We start from the raw sequence: 20,631 nt of genomic DNA, 5'->3' as shown, positions 1-20,631 counted from the left end.
ATTTCTTTTCCTTAATATTTGTTGTTAAATTAGAGAATGCTAATATTGGTTTAAAATATGGTGCCAGCACATAACATAGGCACAACACATGTTTTTGACTAAGCAAGTTGCTGTGTTAACCAATTTTTACATATAATCATAAGAGTTAGCACTGACTTGCAGCTGTTCCTATCCAGCTGGTTTTGTACATGTTGTTATGGTTCCTAATGAGGCCATAGGCAAGAACTTCTATATTCTTTTTGCAAACGGGGAAATGGAGATAGACCAAGAAGTCATCTACTAAGTCAGTAGCAAATAAGGACCTGGAACGGATTTAAAACAAACAAACACAAACTCCAAACAAACCAATATTTTAAAAGAACACAATTTTAAGCTAAAACTCCAGTTTAAAAAAAAAAAATCTGTTTTTTCAATTGTTCATTACTGAATCCAAAATTACACAAGAAAAATAAATCAAACTTACTTTATCTTTTATTTATATTCTGCAGATCATTCAGCTTGGGAAGTGAAATTAGACTGGCTTATATAATTAGCTAACTTTTCCTCCAAAATCATTTATGTACTTTGATATTGCCTATCCTATTAACAATAAAAACTATAATACTTTCTTTTTTTACTATTATTTGAGAGACAGAGAATGAGCAGGGGAGAGGGGCAGAGGGAGAAAGACAGAAAATCTTAAGCAGGCTCCATGATCACTGTGGAGCCCAATGCAGGGCTCCATCCCATGACCCTGCCTGCGATCATGGCCTGAGTTGAAATCCACAGTTGGATACTCAACCAACTAAGCCACCCAGGTGCCCCAAAAGTATAATAGCTTCTAAATCTTTGCCATAAATGACAATAATCTTCATTAAAACCTTATTTTTAGAAATCTTCAATATTATTTACTCCACATTTAGGGCAAAAAAAGTCCTTTAACCCCTCTAACATACCTTTTAAAGAAAGAGTGCAGGCAGAAAACTGCTTCTAATAATTTTCCAATGATATACTATTAAATGTAATGTTCATGGAGCATAGATTAAGAAACAGGGAAAAGCTAATTACCTTCCATTTGAATTCAGGAAATGTAGGTTTAACACTGAGTAAGAAATAGACAAGAGGGGATAATTGATATTTCAAAAAATAACATATAGCAAATAATCTTTGGCAGTCAACAACTGCAAGCCTTTTGAGGGAGAAGATAAAGCAGAGATCCAAAGAGAAAGGAGAGAGGTGTCCACACTCAGGGCAGAAAGGTCCAGTCCCCAGCCTGAGCAGCAGGAAAGGCCATCGGTGCTGGTGTGCAGGAATGAGGGGATGGAACCCAATGGCAGGAATCACAGGATAAAACTGCCCGCCAGGGCATAACCACGTTCCTGAGGTAGTAACTCCCCAAACACAGGCCTGGCTCCCTTGTGGCCTCTCAGTACCAACCCTGAGGATTAAATGGTAGAAGGGGAAAGCCAGTGTGTGTCTTTACACAGTGGCAAGATTCCTCTTTCCTCCTTCACTGTCAGCACAGCCACAAACACAAGCATGCCGTAATAGGATTCCCTGTCCCATGGAGACTGGCCGGGGTCCATCTGACTCCTCTGTAGTCTGTTGTAATCCCCATCTTTCCTCGGACTCCCTTATTGCAGTGGAAGTTGAGTCACTTTGAATTAATTGCACAGGATTAGAGAATTTTGAGGGTAAAGAGATCTCAGAGATTATTCATCCACTTATTCTACAGATGAGGAAACAAAAGCTTGGGGAGGTAAAATGACTCTCCTTGATAGCAAGTATACTGCTCTTTCCAGGAAGACAACTGATTTTATAGTCTTACATTCCACAAAGAATAACAACTGTGATTTAAATTAAAATTAGCAAATGGTACTAAAAAGAGTCAAGCTAAGAACTGCATTACTATAATCTTAACCAGCCATGGGAGCTCAGGCAAGGTTTATTGCTTAACTAAATTCACTGTCCTTTGCACAAAGAGACATGAACAAATAAACCTGACAAACTCAGAGGAAAAAACCTGGATATGATTGTCCTATCTGGCTAAGTAGTATGGTAAATCAACTATGCATCTATTTCTGACTGAGTGATATAAAGAGATGTCATTCTGAAATTTAGAAAAGGAAATTGCCTGTATTTGCTTACCTTTAAGAGCTGAAGCTCCATTACAAATGGACCTGGGTTTGGTTTCTTACCTTTGTAATTTTCTTTTGTTATGAAAGAATCCATCAGTAAATTGAATGTAAAGTTATCTGGAAAAATTCCATATTGGACCTGTAACGGCAATGAAAATAAAAGGAAAATAAGAGAAATATATTCACTTTCATTGTTTATAATATATGCCTATGCATTATTCATGACAAAACTTGCCACCATTAGCTTTCAGACATTTGACTATCATTTTACAGCATCTGTGACAGTGAAATAAAACCTGTGACTCATGAGGTTTAGTAATTGGAACTTGGTCAGGGTAAGAAAGTTGTGAGTGGGTGTCTGATATAAGACGGTATGTGAAAATTAAAGCTCAATTCTAACACCTCATCAAAGCTAACAACAACAACAACAAAACAAACCAAAACAACAACCCTCCCCCGCCCCGATATGCCACTGGTTCTGTGATTCTTTTTATAAGGTATGATTATCAATACAAAACTGGACTCTCACGAGGAAGTACACATTATCACATTATGCAGCATTAAAACAATGCAGCATGGTTTTCTGGGTGTTATTTTTTTCTCTAACTTTATTGAGCTATAACTGACATGCAACATGTAAGTTTAAGGTGTACAACATGATGATATAATACATACATATATATACACACTGAAAATGATTATGATTACCACAATAAGATTAGTTAACACATCCATCATCTCACATAAGTACCACTATGTGTGTGCATGTGCCTGTGTGTATGTGTGGTAATGATGACATTTATGATCTTACCAATTGGAGATACCATTGACTATTGTTAACTATAGTCACCATGCTGTTCATTAGATCCTCAGAACTTACTTACCTTTTAACTTAAACTTTGTACCCTTTGACTAACATCTCTTCATTTCCCCCCGACCACCAGCCCCTGCAATCTACCATTCTATACTTTATTTCTATGAGTTTGGCTTTTTTGATTCCACATATAACTGAGATCATAGGGTATTTGTCTTTCCATGACTGATTTATGTCACTTAGCATAATGACCTTAAAGCTCGTTCATGTGGTCACAAATGGCAAGATCTCCTTCATTCTGATGGCTGAATAATATTCCATTGCATAGATATACACCACATTTTCTTTCCATTCATCTGTCATTGGACAAGGGCTGTTTCTATTGGTTGGCTATTGTGAATAATGCTGCAATGAATATGGGGGAGTAGGTATCTCTCTGAGATCCTATTTTCATTTCCTTTGGGTATATACCCAGAAGTGGGATTGCTGGATCATATGGTAGTTCTTTTTTAAATTTCTTGAGGAATCTCCACACCATCTCCCATAGTGGCTGCACCCAGTGCACATTCCCACCAACAGTAAATAAGGGTTCTCTTTTTGCCACACCCACACCAGCACTTGGTATATCTTGTCTCTTAGACTGTTTTTTAAAGACCTTAGAAATATGCTAACAAAATATTACTAACTGAACTTCTGTTCATGAGCAGTAAAATATTCGAGAATCCAGATTTCCCAAAATGTGGATCCTTTAGCATCTGCCTAAGAATTTTCTAGGAGTGCTTTAAACAATGCAGATTTCTAAGCCTCAGACTTACAGAATTAGAATCTCTGGGAACAGGGCAAAGAAACCAGAAGTTTTAGTGAGCTTTCTATGTGATTTTCATGCACAATCAAGTGTGATTACTAATGATCTAGATTGTAGTTATATATTTATTTGTTTTAAATTCTTGCTTGAGGAGGATTAACTACCATCTTCCACCCTGCCCCATTCTTCCTCCACCAACTACCAGAAGTACCTGAGGAAAATTTTCAAATTATACACACCCCCTAGGGGAGTCTAATAGTCCTAACCCCCCAGTTGTGAATCACTGCTGAATTGAGTCACTGTTACAGTAGGCTGTATGGGATGCCTCAGATATGTTGAAATGAAAAAATGGTTTAGAAGCCATTGTTTTAAAGGCTGGAGCTCGTGGGAAGTTTCTCTATTTCTCAAAGCAGTCATCCAATTCAGCACTAGTCCTCAGGGGGGCATGGCAAAACCAAAATATTTTAGAATGATAAATCATTAAAGCTAGAAGGAGCCTTAGATATCAATCGGTTGGTGATTCTCAACCCTGGCTTCAAATGAGAATCAACTTGGGAGCTTTAAATGGATACCAATGAGGGATGAATAGGCAGTGCACAAAGGATTTTAAGGGCAGTGAAACTATATGATACTACGTGACACTATAAATATATACATATCATTATACATTTGTCCCAACCCACAGAATGTACAATACCAAGAGTGAGCCCTAATGTAAACTGTGGACTCTGGGTGATTATGATGTGCCAATATAGCTTCATCAATTGTAAAAGATGGATCACTCTGATAGGGGATGTTGATAATGGGGGAAGCTGTGCATGTGTGGGCAGGGAGCATACAGGAAATCTCTGTATCTTCTGCTCAATTTTGCTGTGAACCTAAAGTTGCTCTAAAAAATAAAGTCTATTAAAAAAATTTTTAAGACATTAAGAAAAAAAAAAGTTAAAGTCTGTGCTCCAGAAAGATTAGTTAGATTAGAATCTTGAGGGTGGTGAAAAGCATTTCTAATTTTTAAAAGTGTCTTGTGTGATTCTAATGGACAGCCAGGGTTGAAGATCACTGATTTAGTACAATTCACTTGACTCCAAGTTGAAAACACTAAGACCTAGACAGATAAAATTATGTGCCTGAACTTATGGGCACTTGGTGGAACTTATGAGGTTACAGCCTGGCTCTTCTGACTCCTTGTCCAGTATTCTTTCCACGAAAAGACCAGAGCAACAGAAAATGAGATAAACTTTTCTGCATTTCTGTACCCTTCTTGTTTTGTTTTCACAGATACCTTCTGTGAGTATAATCTGTGTCATTAAACTCTGAACTGATAAGAATAGGATTTGATTCATTCCTTCCTCTGGGCCTAACAGATTTATCAGTTAACCTGTTTATCTGCATTATTAAATGATAAGCTTCCTGAGGGCAAGGATAGGATACTGCTCATTTCTATAGACAATGCCATACCCAGTGCAATGTCTCACATACAAACTGTCTGCAATGTACATTACGTTGAATTGGGTCCAAGTCATGGGACCAAAAGCTACCAAAACCAAAAATTTTATACCCTTTTGAGTTCTAACATACAAGTCCAGTGACACTAAAGAGGTAATATATTTTCACAGAAATACTGTTAAAATCTTTTTATGGTCAAACTAGAGTTATACCTTGAGACTCACAAAAATAACATTCAAATATTTTGCTTATTTTATACTTCAATTCATACTATAAAGGTAATAAGACTCAACCCTTGGTGGAATGTAATGTTCAGAAAAACCCCAATCATAGGGGACTCTGGGGCTCAAGGAGAGGAGTCAGGGAATTTAGAAGAAAGACATGCTTTGAGTAGCCTAGGAATACTTGTCTTTTAAAAATTGTGTAAGATAGGCTGAATATTCTGGAGATCATATTCCAGCAAAGTGGTCATGTCTTTTTCCCTAAACATCACCAAAGAGAACTGGGCAAGAAATCCACGTCTTAGGGATCAAGAATGAAATGACCATCAGTGCCAAGTTCTTTTGACTCAACTTCCTTTTGCTTTTACCTGTCCATTTCCAAGTCACTAGGTGTGGAGAAGCACAGGCTATGGGAATTTTTATATTTAATTGTTGATTAATTTCTATTCAGTTCCATTCTAAAAAGGATATCTGAGAGCAAATAAATATCAAAAGCTATTTCTTGTCCTATTCTTTGCTGTACTATATAGTAGGTGTATCATCTAAACTGAGGAAAAGAAGGTACAAATACCAGGAAACCACTCACCTTATTTACAAGAGTATATAAGGCTTTGTCTTGTGCACCGTATTTTAAACACTGCCTAATCCAGGTATGGATAGTCCAGTCTCTCAGGTACCAACAATTGGGGCTGTGTCGAAATCTAAATAAAGCATAAGAAGAGAGAAAACTGGTTGTTAACTCTGAAACATCAATGCCAAAATACATCCCTCATAAGTAGGTCCTTCCTTAGATATTTACAGATGTGCAGTCAGTGTGACCAAAAGTCATAAAAGTCAACGGTCAATAAAAACTTGAAGACAAAACTTGTTAACTATAAAGTATGAAATGGGAAAGGGGAGGTAGAATAATAATAAGTAACAAATAAAAGTATTATAAAAATTGTATTCCTTATTTAATGCCTCTTGATTCAACACCTTGTTTTAAAATAGGAAATTTAGGGGCACTTGGGTGGCTAGTTTCAGTTCAGGTCATGATATCACAGTTCATGGGACTGAACCCCACACTGGGCTCTGTTCTGACAGCATGGAGCTTGCTTGGGATTCTCTCTCTCTCTGCCCCTCCTCTGCTCAGGTGTGTGTGTGTGCGCGTGCTCTCTCTCACAAAAAATTAACTTAAAAAAATTTAAAATAGGAGATTTGTAAAAAATGATCTGGTGAAAATGTTCTACTAACCATGGCATTATATAAATATCATTTCATTAGAAGAGAGATATGACGCTAAAGCTGACACTTTTGAAGTTTAAAATAAAACAGGTGATGCAAAAATGAAGAAAGGAATGGCATAGCTACTCTGGAGGGGAATCAGCTTTGGGTTATACTGATATTTCTTATGGCATGTAGGAGATATTGGGATACTCTTCACTGAACCAAAAGAGAACAAAAAAGCACAAAGGAAAACAAAATTTAACATCCAGGTCGTCCAGGATCCATACTCCCAACCCACTGCCTCCTTCAAAGCTCCATTCTACCTCTTCAGTTTTTGCATTTCCTCTCCTCTTGCTTCCTGTAGCTCCCGACATGGTTTTAAAAAGCCTAAGCAGGCAGGTGTATGTGTCAATACTATCATACAAAAGAAGGAACTTCAAAAGGGATGCTGAGTGCTGCTCAGTGCCTCAAGTTTGCACACATTGGTGACACCTGGGGTTGGAGCCACTTCTTGTCCTGGGGGCATCCCTGCCACAGACTGAGGGAGAGAGGAAACAGAGCCATGAGCAGGGGTTTAAAGAGCTCCGTGGTTCCTTTTTTTGTTTATCTGCTTTGATTGGGACGCATCCTCACACTTTGTAACATGTCAGAGGAAGCAAGCTCCCGTCTTTTCTTTAATTGTCCAGGAAGCACATCAATCTTTAGGCTATACAAAAATCAAACTGTTTTCTTAAATAAAAAAGGTAAGACAAAAACTTGGAGCGAAAGGATTTTATGTCATATATGAGTCAAGAATACAGCTAATACTAGTGTTTTTTAGAAGCTGGTTATTCAATCTGCCACCTGCTATTTCCTGCCATCTGCTATGGGGATAGTTTCCTGCTGAACAGGTTCTCTGCCAAAGTAAAAGCTGAGAAAAAGAGAGGAAGTGTGAAGTAGTATTTAATTTAGGATATTTATTAGTGCTCTGGTGAGAAATTTGGCAAAAATAAGATCTGAAGATGTTTTATGGATATGGAGTCACCCAGACCTCTCCAGACTTTTGAATATCTTACATTTTGTTGGAAATTATTTCTCACTCTTTCTCTTTAAAAGAGAAAAAACAGAAAGAATAGACGGGGCACCTGGCTGGGTTCGTTGGGTACAGCATGCAACTCTTGATCTTGGGGTCATGAGTTCGAGCCCTAAGTTGAGGGTAGTTTACTTAAAAAAATAAAAATAAATAAATATACAGCTCTTAAAACATAAAAGCAGAAAGAGAGAAATATGCCAATTTATGTTCAGGATGAGAATGACCCAGCCAGAGGAAGACACTGTAATAGGTGCCCAAGATACTAGATCTAATGAGATGCTCTGCAGAGACATGAAACAAAATATATCTTTTAGTATTTCATGCTTTTCCTCACATTTTAAAGTCAATAGTTGAGCTACTTGAGTTCTTCCCCTCGTTACTCTGAAAAATCTGAGATTTAAAGCATAATGGCCAGTTAAAAGTTTATTTTATTTTTCAAAGAATCGATTCAAGAGAAATACCAGGTGTACTGCCTAAATGATGGTGATGCTGCCTTGCTGGCCTGTGAGCTCCCTGGGCAAGGAGCTCACAGGCCAGCCAACTTGCCCCACACTGGTTCCTCAGTGTCGGACACAACTGGTGGCCCAGAGGACATTTCCAGCAAGTAAAAAATGAGTTCAATCAACAAACGTATAAAACGCTATTATGTGCTAATTACTTTGCTAACATGTATGGCACATATGAAGAACTGTCAATTCCCTGTAATCGGCAGCATTTAAAATCTCATCACAGGGGCGCCTGGGTGGCGCAGTCGGTTAAGCCTCCGACTTCAGCCAGGTCACGATCTCGCGGTCCGTGAGGTCCGTGAGTTCGAGCCCCGCGTCAGGCTCTGGGTCGATGGCTCGGAGCCTGGAGCCTGTTTCCGATTCTGTGTCTCCCTCTCTCTCTGCCCCTCCCCCGTTCATGCTCTGTCTCTCTCTGTCCCAAAAATAAAAAAAAAAAAAAAAAAACGTTGAAAAAAAAAAAATAAAATCTCATCACAAAAACAAAGTACACAAACATAGTTTAACAACAGTACAAGGTGGAACATAGTGCTAAGGAGACAAAGGGCATCATTAGTTGCTTAGAAGTGTTTGGGGTGGTAGTGACTGTTAGGTTCAGTACACTTTTCCTTTAAAAACAAACAAACAAACAAACAAACAAACAAACAAACATAATTTAAAAAGCCAATTGCCTTCTTTACCCAAGATTATTTTAAACTTAAACTTCATTTTAAGATCTAATCTTCTGCCCTAGGATGGCTCCGATAACTACAAAAGTTATGACTTTTCTTTCTGATAGACTTTAAGAGCACCACGACCAATTCCAACCAAATACCCTTTTCTTTTATTCACAATCAACAGACCGTTTTTAGGTTCCGAAGAAAACAAAGATAAATAGGATCTAGCTTTAGACCTTCAAAGCTCAAATTAAAATTTGTATAAACTTCTTAAAATTTGTATAAACTGCTTAAACTTCTGAGACTAACCTTCATACATGGAAGAACAGAAAAGTTTTATCTTCTCAAAGGTCTCGTCTTCTCATACCTATTTCTTAGAAGCCTAGAGGGAAAAGTTACTCAAGACTTCATACATCCAATATAATCATCTCAGCATAGGAGCAGCCTTTGAGAGATTTGTCAACAGACTCACAGTGGTCTTTTTTTTTTTTTAAAATTTTTTTTTTTTTTTTCAACGTTTTTTTATTTATTTGTGGGACAGAGAGAGACAGAGCATGAACGGGGGAGGGACAGAGAGAGAGGGAGACACAGAATCGGAAACAGGCTCCAGGCTCTGAGCCATCAGCCCAGAGCCTGACGCGGGGCTCGAACTCACGGACCGTGAGATCGTCACAGTGGTCTTTAATAAGTCCATTCTCTCCCTCATCCTGGAACAGGGCTATTTGCTATGATCTCTTCTCTCTGAGGCCTAGTAATCCAGACACACACCAAGTCTATCAGATGTTCAACCAAGTGAACATATTAAATCAATTTAGAAATAAGAGGGAAACACACATTTAACATGAAATATGCTGTCCAAACTGCAATTCCTGCACTTTCCAGCCAGGCAGCATATAAACTCCTTTCTAAGCCCTCACTGGTGTATGTTATCTAGCTGTCTAAAACACAAACAACACAAAACATTGAGAGAGTAGGGTCCATCCAACTTTGGATGGTGAGTCTGAGAAGAATGCCTCTATCAATGACATTTCAAGCAGTTCAGACAGATAAACTTGGGCCCTTTTCAGAACTGCTGGTGGTTAATATGATAGGCAGGTTAAGTCTCTGAAATGGGTACTTGCCGCGAATGATTCTGTGGACTGCTGGACGAGCATTCTCCCTTTCAGCTAGGAGAAAGGCAAAGAGACGAGAACACAACTAACACATTGATTTTCCAATCTGCCTGCAAACAGACTGGCTTTTGTTCTCGTCTGCTCTGACCACCGGCCTGGCAGATTACAGGCGGCCACTGTAGGAGTCCCCTCTGTGCCCTGTGCCATCAGCTGTTTGCTCACCTCGACAGAAGCTTTATTATTGTCCAGGCCAACAGGCTGCCAAGCTAGGCAAACCGTGTGAGTGTGGAAAACATAAACAAATGCAACCCAAACAACCTCAACAATGCTTGTGCTCATGAAGGCCAGGGACATTCTGAGTTTCCAACTTGTAAAAATATAAGTAAACTTACAACAATTCTAAGTACATGAGTATCTCCCGAGGTAAGGAAGGGCACAAGAAGGAGAAGGAGAGAATGAAGGAGTACACTCTCAAGCTCCACTTCTAGTTCTCAGAGGTGGTGTCCCAAAGCTGAAGATACTTTCGTCCACAGTGCTAAGTAGAGTTTCCAGGCGAAGACAGAACTTGCCTAAAAAGCCAAATCATAGCCAGTCAAATAGCAGGAACTGGGAGGCTTCCTTTCCTTACACATCAGGCTATATTCAGGGCTGCTCAGGGCATTCGCCTGTACCATTGCCCATTCAAGATTAATGGCACCAGGAAGGAAGCAGAGCAGAATCACAGGATGGAAAACTGGGGGCAAAAGTCTTTGATACCTTAGAGATTTTTTTAGAGGGGAAGAGAGGTTATATCAAAGAAGTCAAGAGTGAAAAAAGCAAAACACCAGAGACTTAGTGTGATTACAGAAAAGGCACTTTACTGTGTGAAAAAGTCACCTGGGATTTCCTCTTTGCAATCAATTTCGTCATTTCATTGAAAAAAAAAAAGTGGGAAACAGCCTTTTCTTCCGTGGGATTCATATAAAGGTTATCGTTGAAGGCAAATGTGGCAATGCTCATCAGCTCTTCCGAATAACAAGTGAAAGTGCTCCCGGCTGGGCAAGGCTAATGCACAGATGCCAGAGCCTGGAGCCCAGTGGCTGTACCATTTAGCTGCAGCACTGGCTCTTCCATATGAATGAGCAAGCTTTCCACAACGTTTATCTGATTATGAGAGCCACCATCCTTAAACACACACATGCAGTATTCCCTCCTCCCTAGTGAATTCTGTATCCTGTGGCAACAGGCTTTGCAGATGGAAACCTGCGCCTTTGAGCTGGGCAGACATGAAGACGATTGAGGGGCCAGGGTGAAGAGAGGAAAGAAAGAATGCCAAGAAGAAAATACAGCTGGCACCAAGGCGTGTCATGTGGACTGGGAATCTTATCTGTGAAGCAAAGTGTGTAATCATTAAAAGGTTTGAGCACTTTCCTGAACTGGAACCAAAGAGTAAGAGGGTGTCGTGTGACTATTTAAACCAGAATCTGATTCAATCACTGCCACTGACTTTCTCATTCTAAATGGGTAATTACGTTCTTTTGCATCCCTCTGGAAATTCTGCTTTCATCAATTATTAGTTGCTCCCCCAAAACCATAAATAAAATCAAATTTTGATGAGATAATTTTCTAATAACTATTATATTGTTGTCAAGTATTAAAAAAGGAGTAGAGTCTACTACAGGAACTGATAATAAAGACACAGTATTATAAATTAAATCCTGTTCTCTGCTTGAGATCCCAGAGTCTTATTTTTTTATTTATTTATTGTTTGTTTGTTTCTTTTTGAGAGACAGAGACAGAGCACGAGTGGGGACGGAGCAGACAGAGAGAGAGACACAGAATCTGAAGCAGGCTCCAGGCTCTGAGCTGTCAGCACAGAGCCCAACGTGGGGCTCGAACTCACGAACTGTGAGATCATGACGTGAGCTAAAGTCGGCGCTTAACTGACTGAGCCACCCAGGCACCCCCCCCCCCCCCCCCAAGAGTCTTATTCTTATACAGGAACTTCAGTTAATTTTACTTTCAGCAAACTTGTCCTAAGAGTGCACTAAGAGAAGCCCTAGGAACGAAAGTCCGTTCCAAAACGCTCTTCCCTCAGATGGGCAACCAGTGTGGGCTCAAACACTTCCAGTGAATTCATTACCTACTTTGTAAAGCAGATTGAAAAAAAGATGTTTTTTTTAAAGTTCTAATATTTTTTTCTTTTTTAAAAGACAAGTTTACAGAGATAGTGTACAGTCAAATTCATACTTCTCAGTGTATAGGTCTATCAAGTTTTGGCAAGTGTGTCCAGTTGTGTGATTACCACCACAAAGATTATGAGAACAGTTCTGCCACCCCTAAAAATTCCTTAACGCTTCCTTTGTAGTCCACCTCTCTAGGGTGTGCTGGTCAGTTTAAGCAAATTTTATATAGATAACCTCCTCAGGTTTCTTTCTACCCCCGGGGTGATTAATTTTATGAGAAGGAAAGCAAATAAGGTAATAAACCTACAATTTCTATAAGTTAGCTTATAATTCACATCCTGCCAATTTCAAAAAGAATTTGAAAAAATTAAAACCCAGTTTGCATAAGACCTTCTGGTATCCTTGTTTGCCATTCTAAAAAGGGTGATAAGTAAGTGGATTTTGGTAGAGAATGACACAGGCATAGAATTTTGCAAATGTGAAGTGCTAAATAAATGCAGCATAACGACACATTTTTTGAAGTGAAGATGGATAACAGAGGGGCTTGTTAGATATCAAAGTCAAAGCCTAAATTTGTCAGACTCGGGGCTTAAAAATGTGTTTCACCTGGAAACACACCGGTATGACATATGAAAAAGTAAGAGAAATACTCAATTTTCCATGAGTCCTATCATGGAATAGGAAGAAAGCAATGATAAAGTAGGATATTATGGCCCCTGATTACTACCTCATTCTCTTCTTTCTGACCTGGCTATTGTTTTGCCAGATTGACCTTTCTCAATCCAGGACACATATTTTGTATTCATGAAGCAAGTTTTTACCAAATGGCTACCCTGTGCCAGGTAATCCATATTCTATCCCTGTGTGTCTACTTAATTTCCTTGAACTCCAGTCTTGAAGATGACCTCTCTCCCTTTCTGACACGGAGGGAACACTTGAGAGAAAGAAAAACAGAGCAGGGGTGGACTGTTGTTCTTTCTCTCAAGGTATATAACATAAAGGTAAGGAGTGAGCCAGAATGAAGCGAACTGTTCTTTGTCTGAATCCTGGAACTCCCTTTTTATCAGCCTCCAAAAGGTGATGCATATGGGTGACAGGAGAGGATTATTTGTGAGAACGGGAGGAGAAAAAAATACAGTGATTGCTGGGGTGCTTTGACTGTCCGAAGAGCAGAAAATGGTTGTCTTCATGGCCCGCAACTGACCTGTCAGTGAAACTACACCCAGAAGCATGTGGTGGGGTTCCTCAGCCACTTTAAAGCTGGACGCACAGGTTAGCTTCACACCTGAGATACAGTCACTAGAGGGCAAGGTGAGGCAAAAGGGAGGAACAGCAAGTTCTCTTAGCAAGGAACAGGAAGTTGAGAAAAACTGGATGTTGGAACCAGTCCCATATATAGAAGCACATAAAGTTGTGGGAACTGCCTTGGTTTAGGCAGAGACAATGGAAATATTTTTGGTTTTCGGTAGGAAATCTATAGCAATAAATGAGCCAGTTTCAAAAAGATGCAAACATTGCCTGATGTCTTCTATAGTTTGGCTAGGAACTTCAGACAAACTTCTGCAAAATCATGAATAATACGATGACTAAGACAGGAAAATCACATATATTTATTAATCACTGGTAGGCTGTACATATGAATAGTTCCAAGGAAGGGGAAAGAGAGAAACAAAATGGAGAAAAACAAAGGCAGAAAATAAAAATAAAAATCACAATTTCTGGAGTATTCTCGGCTTAGTAAAGTTGTCAGGATTAAGTTTGCTACAAAAGAAATGAGCAGGCAAAGACACCTGGCCCAGGGATGAAGCATACCAGCAAAAAAGCAGGGAAGCATTAAGCTGATGTTGAGCTGATTTATATGTGTTTTTGTATGTGAGATTACAGATTTCTTTATGGGTAGGGAAGATAAGTTCAGCACTAATCTGGGTTTCTTAAGAGTCAGTTTTTTTGTTTTTTTTTTTTTAAAGAAGAAAATTATCTCAGAGTTTTAAACATTCTGATTCTCTAATACATGGAAAAGTTGAATTCCCTGAGGATTCACTGTTTATAGCAAAAGGTAAGTTTGGATTTACTTCAGTTATGCACCCCAAGGTCACTGCTAGTTTCCATTTCTCTAACTCCACTGACTTCCCTATAAAATTTTGGATCTCTTAAAAGTAGGGGAGAATTTTTCTATCCTCTCGTGTCCTGCCAAAGTAGGTGTTCGATGATTTGGCAATAGTGACTAGGCCTGCTCAGACTGTATAAATCCCAATAATACATGTTGAAATTCATGACCAGTGTTTATATTTGAAACAGTAATGCAATTTCAGTTTTGAAATATCATCCTGACTATAAACAGATGAAGGAAATGCTGCCTCTTTTTGTACAAGGCAGGAGGCAATCAGAGATGGCAGAGAATGTGGAATCATGTGGTCACTCTGCAAAGCCACCTACTCCTCACTTCCTCTACCTGCTGTTTCCCTCCCATCAAAAAGATCCATGGGTTCTGCAGTGTAGTAGTTTCAGGAAGAGACAAGCTGATGGAAGAGTAAAACCACAAACATGAGAATAGAAGACCAAATACATGGATTCAAAGAACTTCCCTAACGGGTTCTAAACCAAAAAACCTAAGACTCCTCTCAAGATGGGAAGAGACTCTGAAAGTCATCTAGGCCAAGTAAACTGGGGATAGGTGAAGGAAGAAACATTCCATACACAATTAGAGAATCTAATTTAGTGCTGGTAGGGACTGTCAATACCCACTGTTTACGGAACTATTTACTGAGAAGTTACTATTTTCTTTCCTTCTTCTTCTTCTTTTTTTAATGTTTATCTTTGAGACAGAGAGAGAGAGAGAGAGAGAGAGAGAGAGAGAGAGACAGAGCATGAGCAGGGGAGGGGGAGGGGTAGAGAGAGAGAGAGAGAGAGGGAGACACAGAATCTGAAGCAGGCTCCAGGCTCTCAGCTGTCAGCACAGAGCCTGACACGAGGCTTGAACCCACAAATTGTCAGATCATGCCCTGAGCTGGAGTCGGATGCTTAACTGACTGAGCCACCCAGGCTCCCTGAAAAGTTACTATTTTCTAAGCCCTGTACTGGGTGATGCAAAACCACCTAGTCCAATTCCTTTATATTATAGATGAGAAATCTTGGTGTCTAGTGAGATGAAAAGATTTAACCAAAGATAAGCACGGTTTGTAACAGGACCTAAACTAGACTCTTCACTCTTACTATTCCACCAGTGCCTCTCAGTTCTTTTATGTATAAGACATCTTTAAAAAGCATCTCTGCAGTTTGACAAAGGTCTCTAACATATTGAAATATAAATAACATCTCTTCTAAATGTAGCAGCAGAACTCAGAGAAATATACTCAAACTGTGAAACAGTTTTGGAATTAGTCAAACTAGCCGTTTGACTTTGGGAAGTCACTTGATCCTTCAGGGTTTCAATTCCTGCAACTGTAAACAGAAGAGGTAGGATTATCTGGAACTCAACTGTCCACAGGGGCCAGTCAGTTAACACAAATGCATGAAGAAAGAACCATGTAACACAATAGGTGCAAAGCTGTTTGTAGTACTATCAAATACAGTAGCGACTATTTTTGAAAGCACATTAGAAAAGTATACTGGGACTGTGGACTGGACCAGATCCCCTGAAACTCCTTCCAACTCTTTAGTTTAATGACTCTGAAGAATAATAAGCCTAATCTGCTCATTAAAACATCAGTCATTTACATGTTTCTATTAAGCCAGAAAAATGGCAGTGATACAAATAAGTGAATACAGATTCAAAGATAAACAAGCAGCCATTCAGCCCAAAGCCCATTCTACTCTTTTCCACTAGCCACTAGCCTCCATTACCCTACCAGCCGAACACCAATTAACCTAGTTTGGGCAGTCAACACAGATCATTATGGGGACAGCAGAACTTGCAAAGTGGCATCTAAAATTTCAAGATGAAGTGATAAAACCACTGAGGTTGAACTCAAGGCCCTGAAAGTACATTTTAACTGGAGACCAAGTTTTGCAGGAAATAAAATTTTCAGTAATTGATCCGTCCATTAGTAAAGTATTTTCTACTCCAATGAATACTTTATTGTATTCAATTTATATCTAAGAGTCAGCCATCCAAAGTAACTTTCCTATACAACACAAATTGTTCTGTATGTTGCTATTTTCTCCTACTCCTTAAATGAATTACAGCTAAGCAGTCATAATCATCCAAAGAGCTTACCATCATAACTTGCTTATTTTTGGTATCAAACCCCCTATGATCTGATTATTTCTAGAGAATAAATAGCTGAACCCTTTAAAAAAGGGGGAGTGAAATAGGGGTGGTCATAGGGTTATTAAATTATTTGCCAGTTTCTGGAACCATAAAAGGGCACAATCACTTTTTTGTAGCTAAAGAGGAAAGACATTTGAAAACTGAGATTTGGATCTGTCAGTGCAATTGGTTTTCAGGAAGCCAATTCCTTTATTAATTCCTGGTAAATTCCTTAATTTACCAGTACAACACAATACAACGTAACTCCTTATTTATAGATGAAGGTTGGAAAATTAAGGTGGCCTTTCTTTCTTTCTTGTGCTGCCACATGGTTAAAATCAGCATGACTATACCCAATAAGCAGTTCTTCTATATTTAGCTCAGGCTAGCCCCCCGCCCACCACCACTAAAACCAAACTTAAAAAAACAACAACAACAAAAAAAAAACACCTGGAAATATTTGAAATTCTACAAATAAACATAATATACTAAGAAAATTCTTAAGGATGTCCAAATGCACACTTAATTCCATAGGAATGTTAAGGGTCTGAGACAATTCCTTTTAATATGATAATCAGTTATAAATTTTGAACAGCAAAGAGCTAATTTTTTAGTACTACACCAAACATAAAGATTTGGGTTCAACTGTTCTGGGTGTCAGATCTTCCATAAAACCACCATGCTACAGCTAAACAAAGGCTCTTTGGCTGGCCCAAAAGGAGGGAATGAACAAATTTGAAAAACATCTTTATTCCCCAAGAAAATTTTTTAAAATGTCTAAAAGTGCCAGGAGAGCTGTCTCAGTGTGACTGTGGGCAGCTTTCCAAAGTCCCTCTGCTTCTCTAAGTATGAGTCATAGGGAGAGGAGAGAGAGCATCTTGGCAAAGATACAGCCTTTCCTCTTTGGTTCCACCTTCCCGCCCCCTTTTATTCAAAAAACAAAACAACAAAAAAAAACCCTTTGATGGGTAATAGTTAAATAGAATCCAGACAGGCTTAACTGAAGAAGTTTGAACCCCAGAGAGGCAAAATATCATTGCAGAAGTCTCTATTGTTTGCATTGTGAGCCACAGACGCAGGGAAGGATCTTCTGCATCCTAAAAAGGGCTGGACCCATTGATCATGTGTCAGATCGTGGCTGTGCTTTGTAGGAGAGGAGAGAGAAATGAACTATGAAAATACCTCCCCTTCCCTAGCTTCAGAAACATCATTAGCTCATATGTTGGACAATTACAGCAAGCTGGAAGGGGCAGTAGCTCGTCCTTTATGAGTGCACATTAAGTGGATTTCAACCGCAACAGCTGTAGGCTATCCATCCATCTGTACATGGCTGCTACAGTGTGCGCAGCCTTCAGTGAACAGGTACGATTTTTCCTTTGCTAATTTTAGGCAAAAAAGCAAGACAGCTAGTTAATTTAAACAATAAAAATAAAAACAGAGAATACCGAAGGAAAAGCTGAATGCTCAACTAGAGAGAGAAGAGCTCTACTCTGGCACTGGCATGTGCTCATTTGTCAACCTACTATGAACCGAGATGTTATGCTGGGCACTAAGGGAAAGAGATAAACACACAAACTCCTTGCCTCCAATTAGCTAGACCGGGAGTATCAAAACACAAGTATTTTGTGAGCTTCTAAAACAAGCTTAGAAGGTTAATTCATTACCATCAATGAAAGTCCTCATTTACTTTTATTTTGTAATGCCCAGGTAAAGAAATTTTTAAAAATTGGCTCTCAATAGGAAAATGAATCCAACTTTCCTCTCTTCTTCTTAGTATGTCTTTTCTTACTTATTTGCTTTCTTTGGACATAATTAAGAAATAAAATGTTACAGACAAAAATAAAGCTGTAACCTCCTCCTGCCGCTTTCTGAGGAGGAACGTTGGTGTCCATCATGCTCATACATGTTTTTATACCTTTATCATCTAGGGATGCATCCAATTTAAGGTACATGTATCTGCCATTTAACTCTGCATTCAAGGCCTGTCTGATAGAGAACTGACCCAAACCACAGTAATAAATATGTGCTTCTCCAGGGGCAGAAGAGTAAGGACAGAAGTGACAAAATTATGGCTATCTCAGATAGGAGGGGGATCACTTGCCACTGTCACCGTGGAAATTAATCAGCACTGCTGCCAGAAAAATCCCTGACAAGGTGATTGCTCTGTATTTGACTGGAACGCAGCCCTGACTCACTGACTTGGTTAAATTAACCTGAGAATCAGTTTTATCATCTATGAAATAGAGGTGAAAAATACCTTTATCATTGGGTTATTGTGAAAATCAAAGGAGAATTAGGTAAGTATGTTAACAACTTTTAATCCTCTTTGGAACCAAAGAGAGTACAAATATGCAAAAAATGATAATATATACAATATGCATGTATGCAAGAAACGATCATAGTATCATTGTTATGGTTTACTTCATATAGAACTTGATGGCATTCTGTCCGGTACTGCTTACTAATTTCTGTGTTTATCTTTCCTAAGACTAAGCCCTGTGGTGTAACTGCTCTTGGTAGCAGAGTAGCAGTTAAGATCTACAATTTGGCATCAGGTAGACCTCATTCCTACTTTATAACCCCCAGGAAACGGACTCTAATCCTGAGGATGCTAACCTGTAAAATATGAGTAAAAGTTGTACCCACCTCACATGGCACAATCTGATTGCTCTGAGCATTAAGGAGATAAGACATGTAAACTCCTAAATACACGGCTAGCACACAGCACTTTCAGACAAGCTGGACAGAGCAGCTGACAGCACCCATGTGCAAAAGCCCACTGAGTTAAATGTGAGCTCTTATGACTATTCCCTTCACATGGGATGTGACTGCAAAGTGCTAGACACACACAAGCAGCAAATACTTGACTGTCATCAGCCAACTGGGAAGAGTAGGAAGGACAGGGTAAGAGGGTGAAGCATCCCATGTGCCCCATTCCTCTATAGACAATCTCAAATGAGGAGCTGGAAGGTGAACCAGAGGGGACAACAGAGAGGCTTTTCACAATCACAAAGGCCCAAAGCCAACCAGTACAGGGGTGTGCCAGTCAGTCTGATGACTGGTAGTAGGGTTTCTGATCTTATTTATGATAGAAAAAGGTCCAGGCAGGGAGATGGGAGTCAGGAGGTGACCTAATAAGGAGTTAGTTTACCCATTCCTGCTCTTCTGCCCTTGGACTGATTTTCACAAGTTTGGCAAGGCAGAGTTACAACGCAACAGAGTTTATGCCTTGAGTCTTCTGTCGGTTCAATGCCCAGCAGCCTCTGGCTGGAGTCAACAACCAAGGAGTGTGAATACCTACTGAAGACAAATTGAACCACTCAAAAGAGAAGCTGCCAAGCACTGCTCATGGCTCTGATCTATGCTTGGGACAGAATCTCAGAGGAAGGAAATAAGTATCTATATGGGACATACCACCCACCCAAGCCCAGGAAGTAAAGGAAAAAAGCAACAAAGGCAATGCATTTGCTGCTGAGCAAGCTGCTGTAATCTGTGCCAGCCCCAACCCCCTGCAGCCATGAGCCCTCTTTTCCTTGTCTTATCCACCAGTGGTAACCTAAAAGGACTTTAAGACTGAAAGCTCCCATTCCTGCCCCCAACCCAGATGGATCCATTAGCCCTTTCACAACCTGGAAAAAGTGTTTGATGGCACCCACATGATAGCAAAAGGGCCAGAGTTAACCTTTTTTCAAGTTAAAAAATATTGTGAATATAGCTAATCACTAATAAGTGGGTTTTAGGATCCTATGTTAAGATAGGCTCAAAAATGAGACAGAGCTGTTGCTATGGTGACCACAGTATTTGATAATCTCTAGGATTTCCCATTAATCCCGTGCAAGTATAGAAAAGTCTAATTTATTAGCCACACTTGTACTAACTATATCTTTAGGAATGAATGCTTATAAAAAAGGGTGCAACATACTGAGAAACGTGATTTTTCTGGAATATTTAGATCTCAAAAAAAAAAAAAAAAAATCACACTGAAGGGAAGCTTCCTTTTCCCGGATCCTCATCTAACTGTGAGGAGGATGAAAATAAGTAACAGCATTGTTAATTAAAAAGTACTGAACACTTCCTATCTGCATTATCTTAAGTACTTTATATACACTTTTTTGTTTTTACAGAGTAGGAAACTGAAAACTAAAAAGGATACAAATCGAGCCTAAGAGCTTGCAATCAAGCCAACCCAGGTGGTTTTTTATTTTTACTACAGTGTTTGAATAAAACTACTAGTTGCTGTCAAGCATCAGTAGTTAGTTTCCTTT

At 39.3% G+C, this 20,631-nt stretch overlaps 1 protein-coding gene across 3 annotated transcripts in view; it reads right to left on the bottom strand.

Annotated features, from left to right (window-relative positions):
• MRPS27 (mitochondrial ribosomal protein S27) overlaps nt 1-20,631 on the bottom strand; it is an 87,241-nt gene that overhangs the window by 14,017 nt on the left and 52,593 nt on the right. For all 3 annotated transcript variants that reach the window (XM_078449126.1, XM_078449134.1, XM_078449137.1), the window contains 2 exons: nt 5,990-6,104; nt 2,178-2,256 (listed from right to left, as the gene is read on the bottom strand). In XM_078449126.1, the coding sequence (XP_078305252.1) occupies nt 2,178-2,256; nt 5,990-6,104 (194 nt within the window). The remainder of the gene's footprint in view (nt 1-2,177; nt 2,257-5,989; nt 6,105-20,631) is intronic.

Source organism: Panthera onca, chromosome A1, assembly GCF_046562875.1.
Source record: "Panthera onca isolate mPanOnc1 chromosome A1, mPanOnc1 haplotype 2, whole genome shotgun sequence".
NCBI classification, from domain to species: domain Eukaryota; kingdom Metazoa; phylum Chordata; class Mammalia; order Carnivora; family Felidae; genus Panthera; species Panthera onca.
This window is presented reverse-complemented; position numbering and strand designations above follow the sequence as displayed.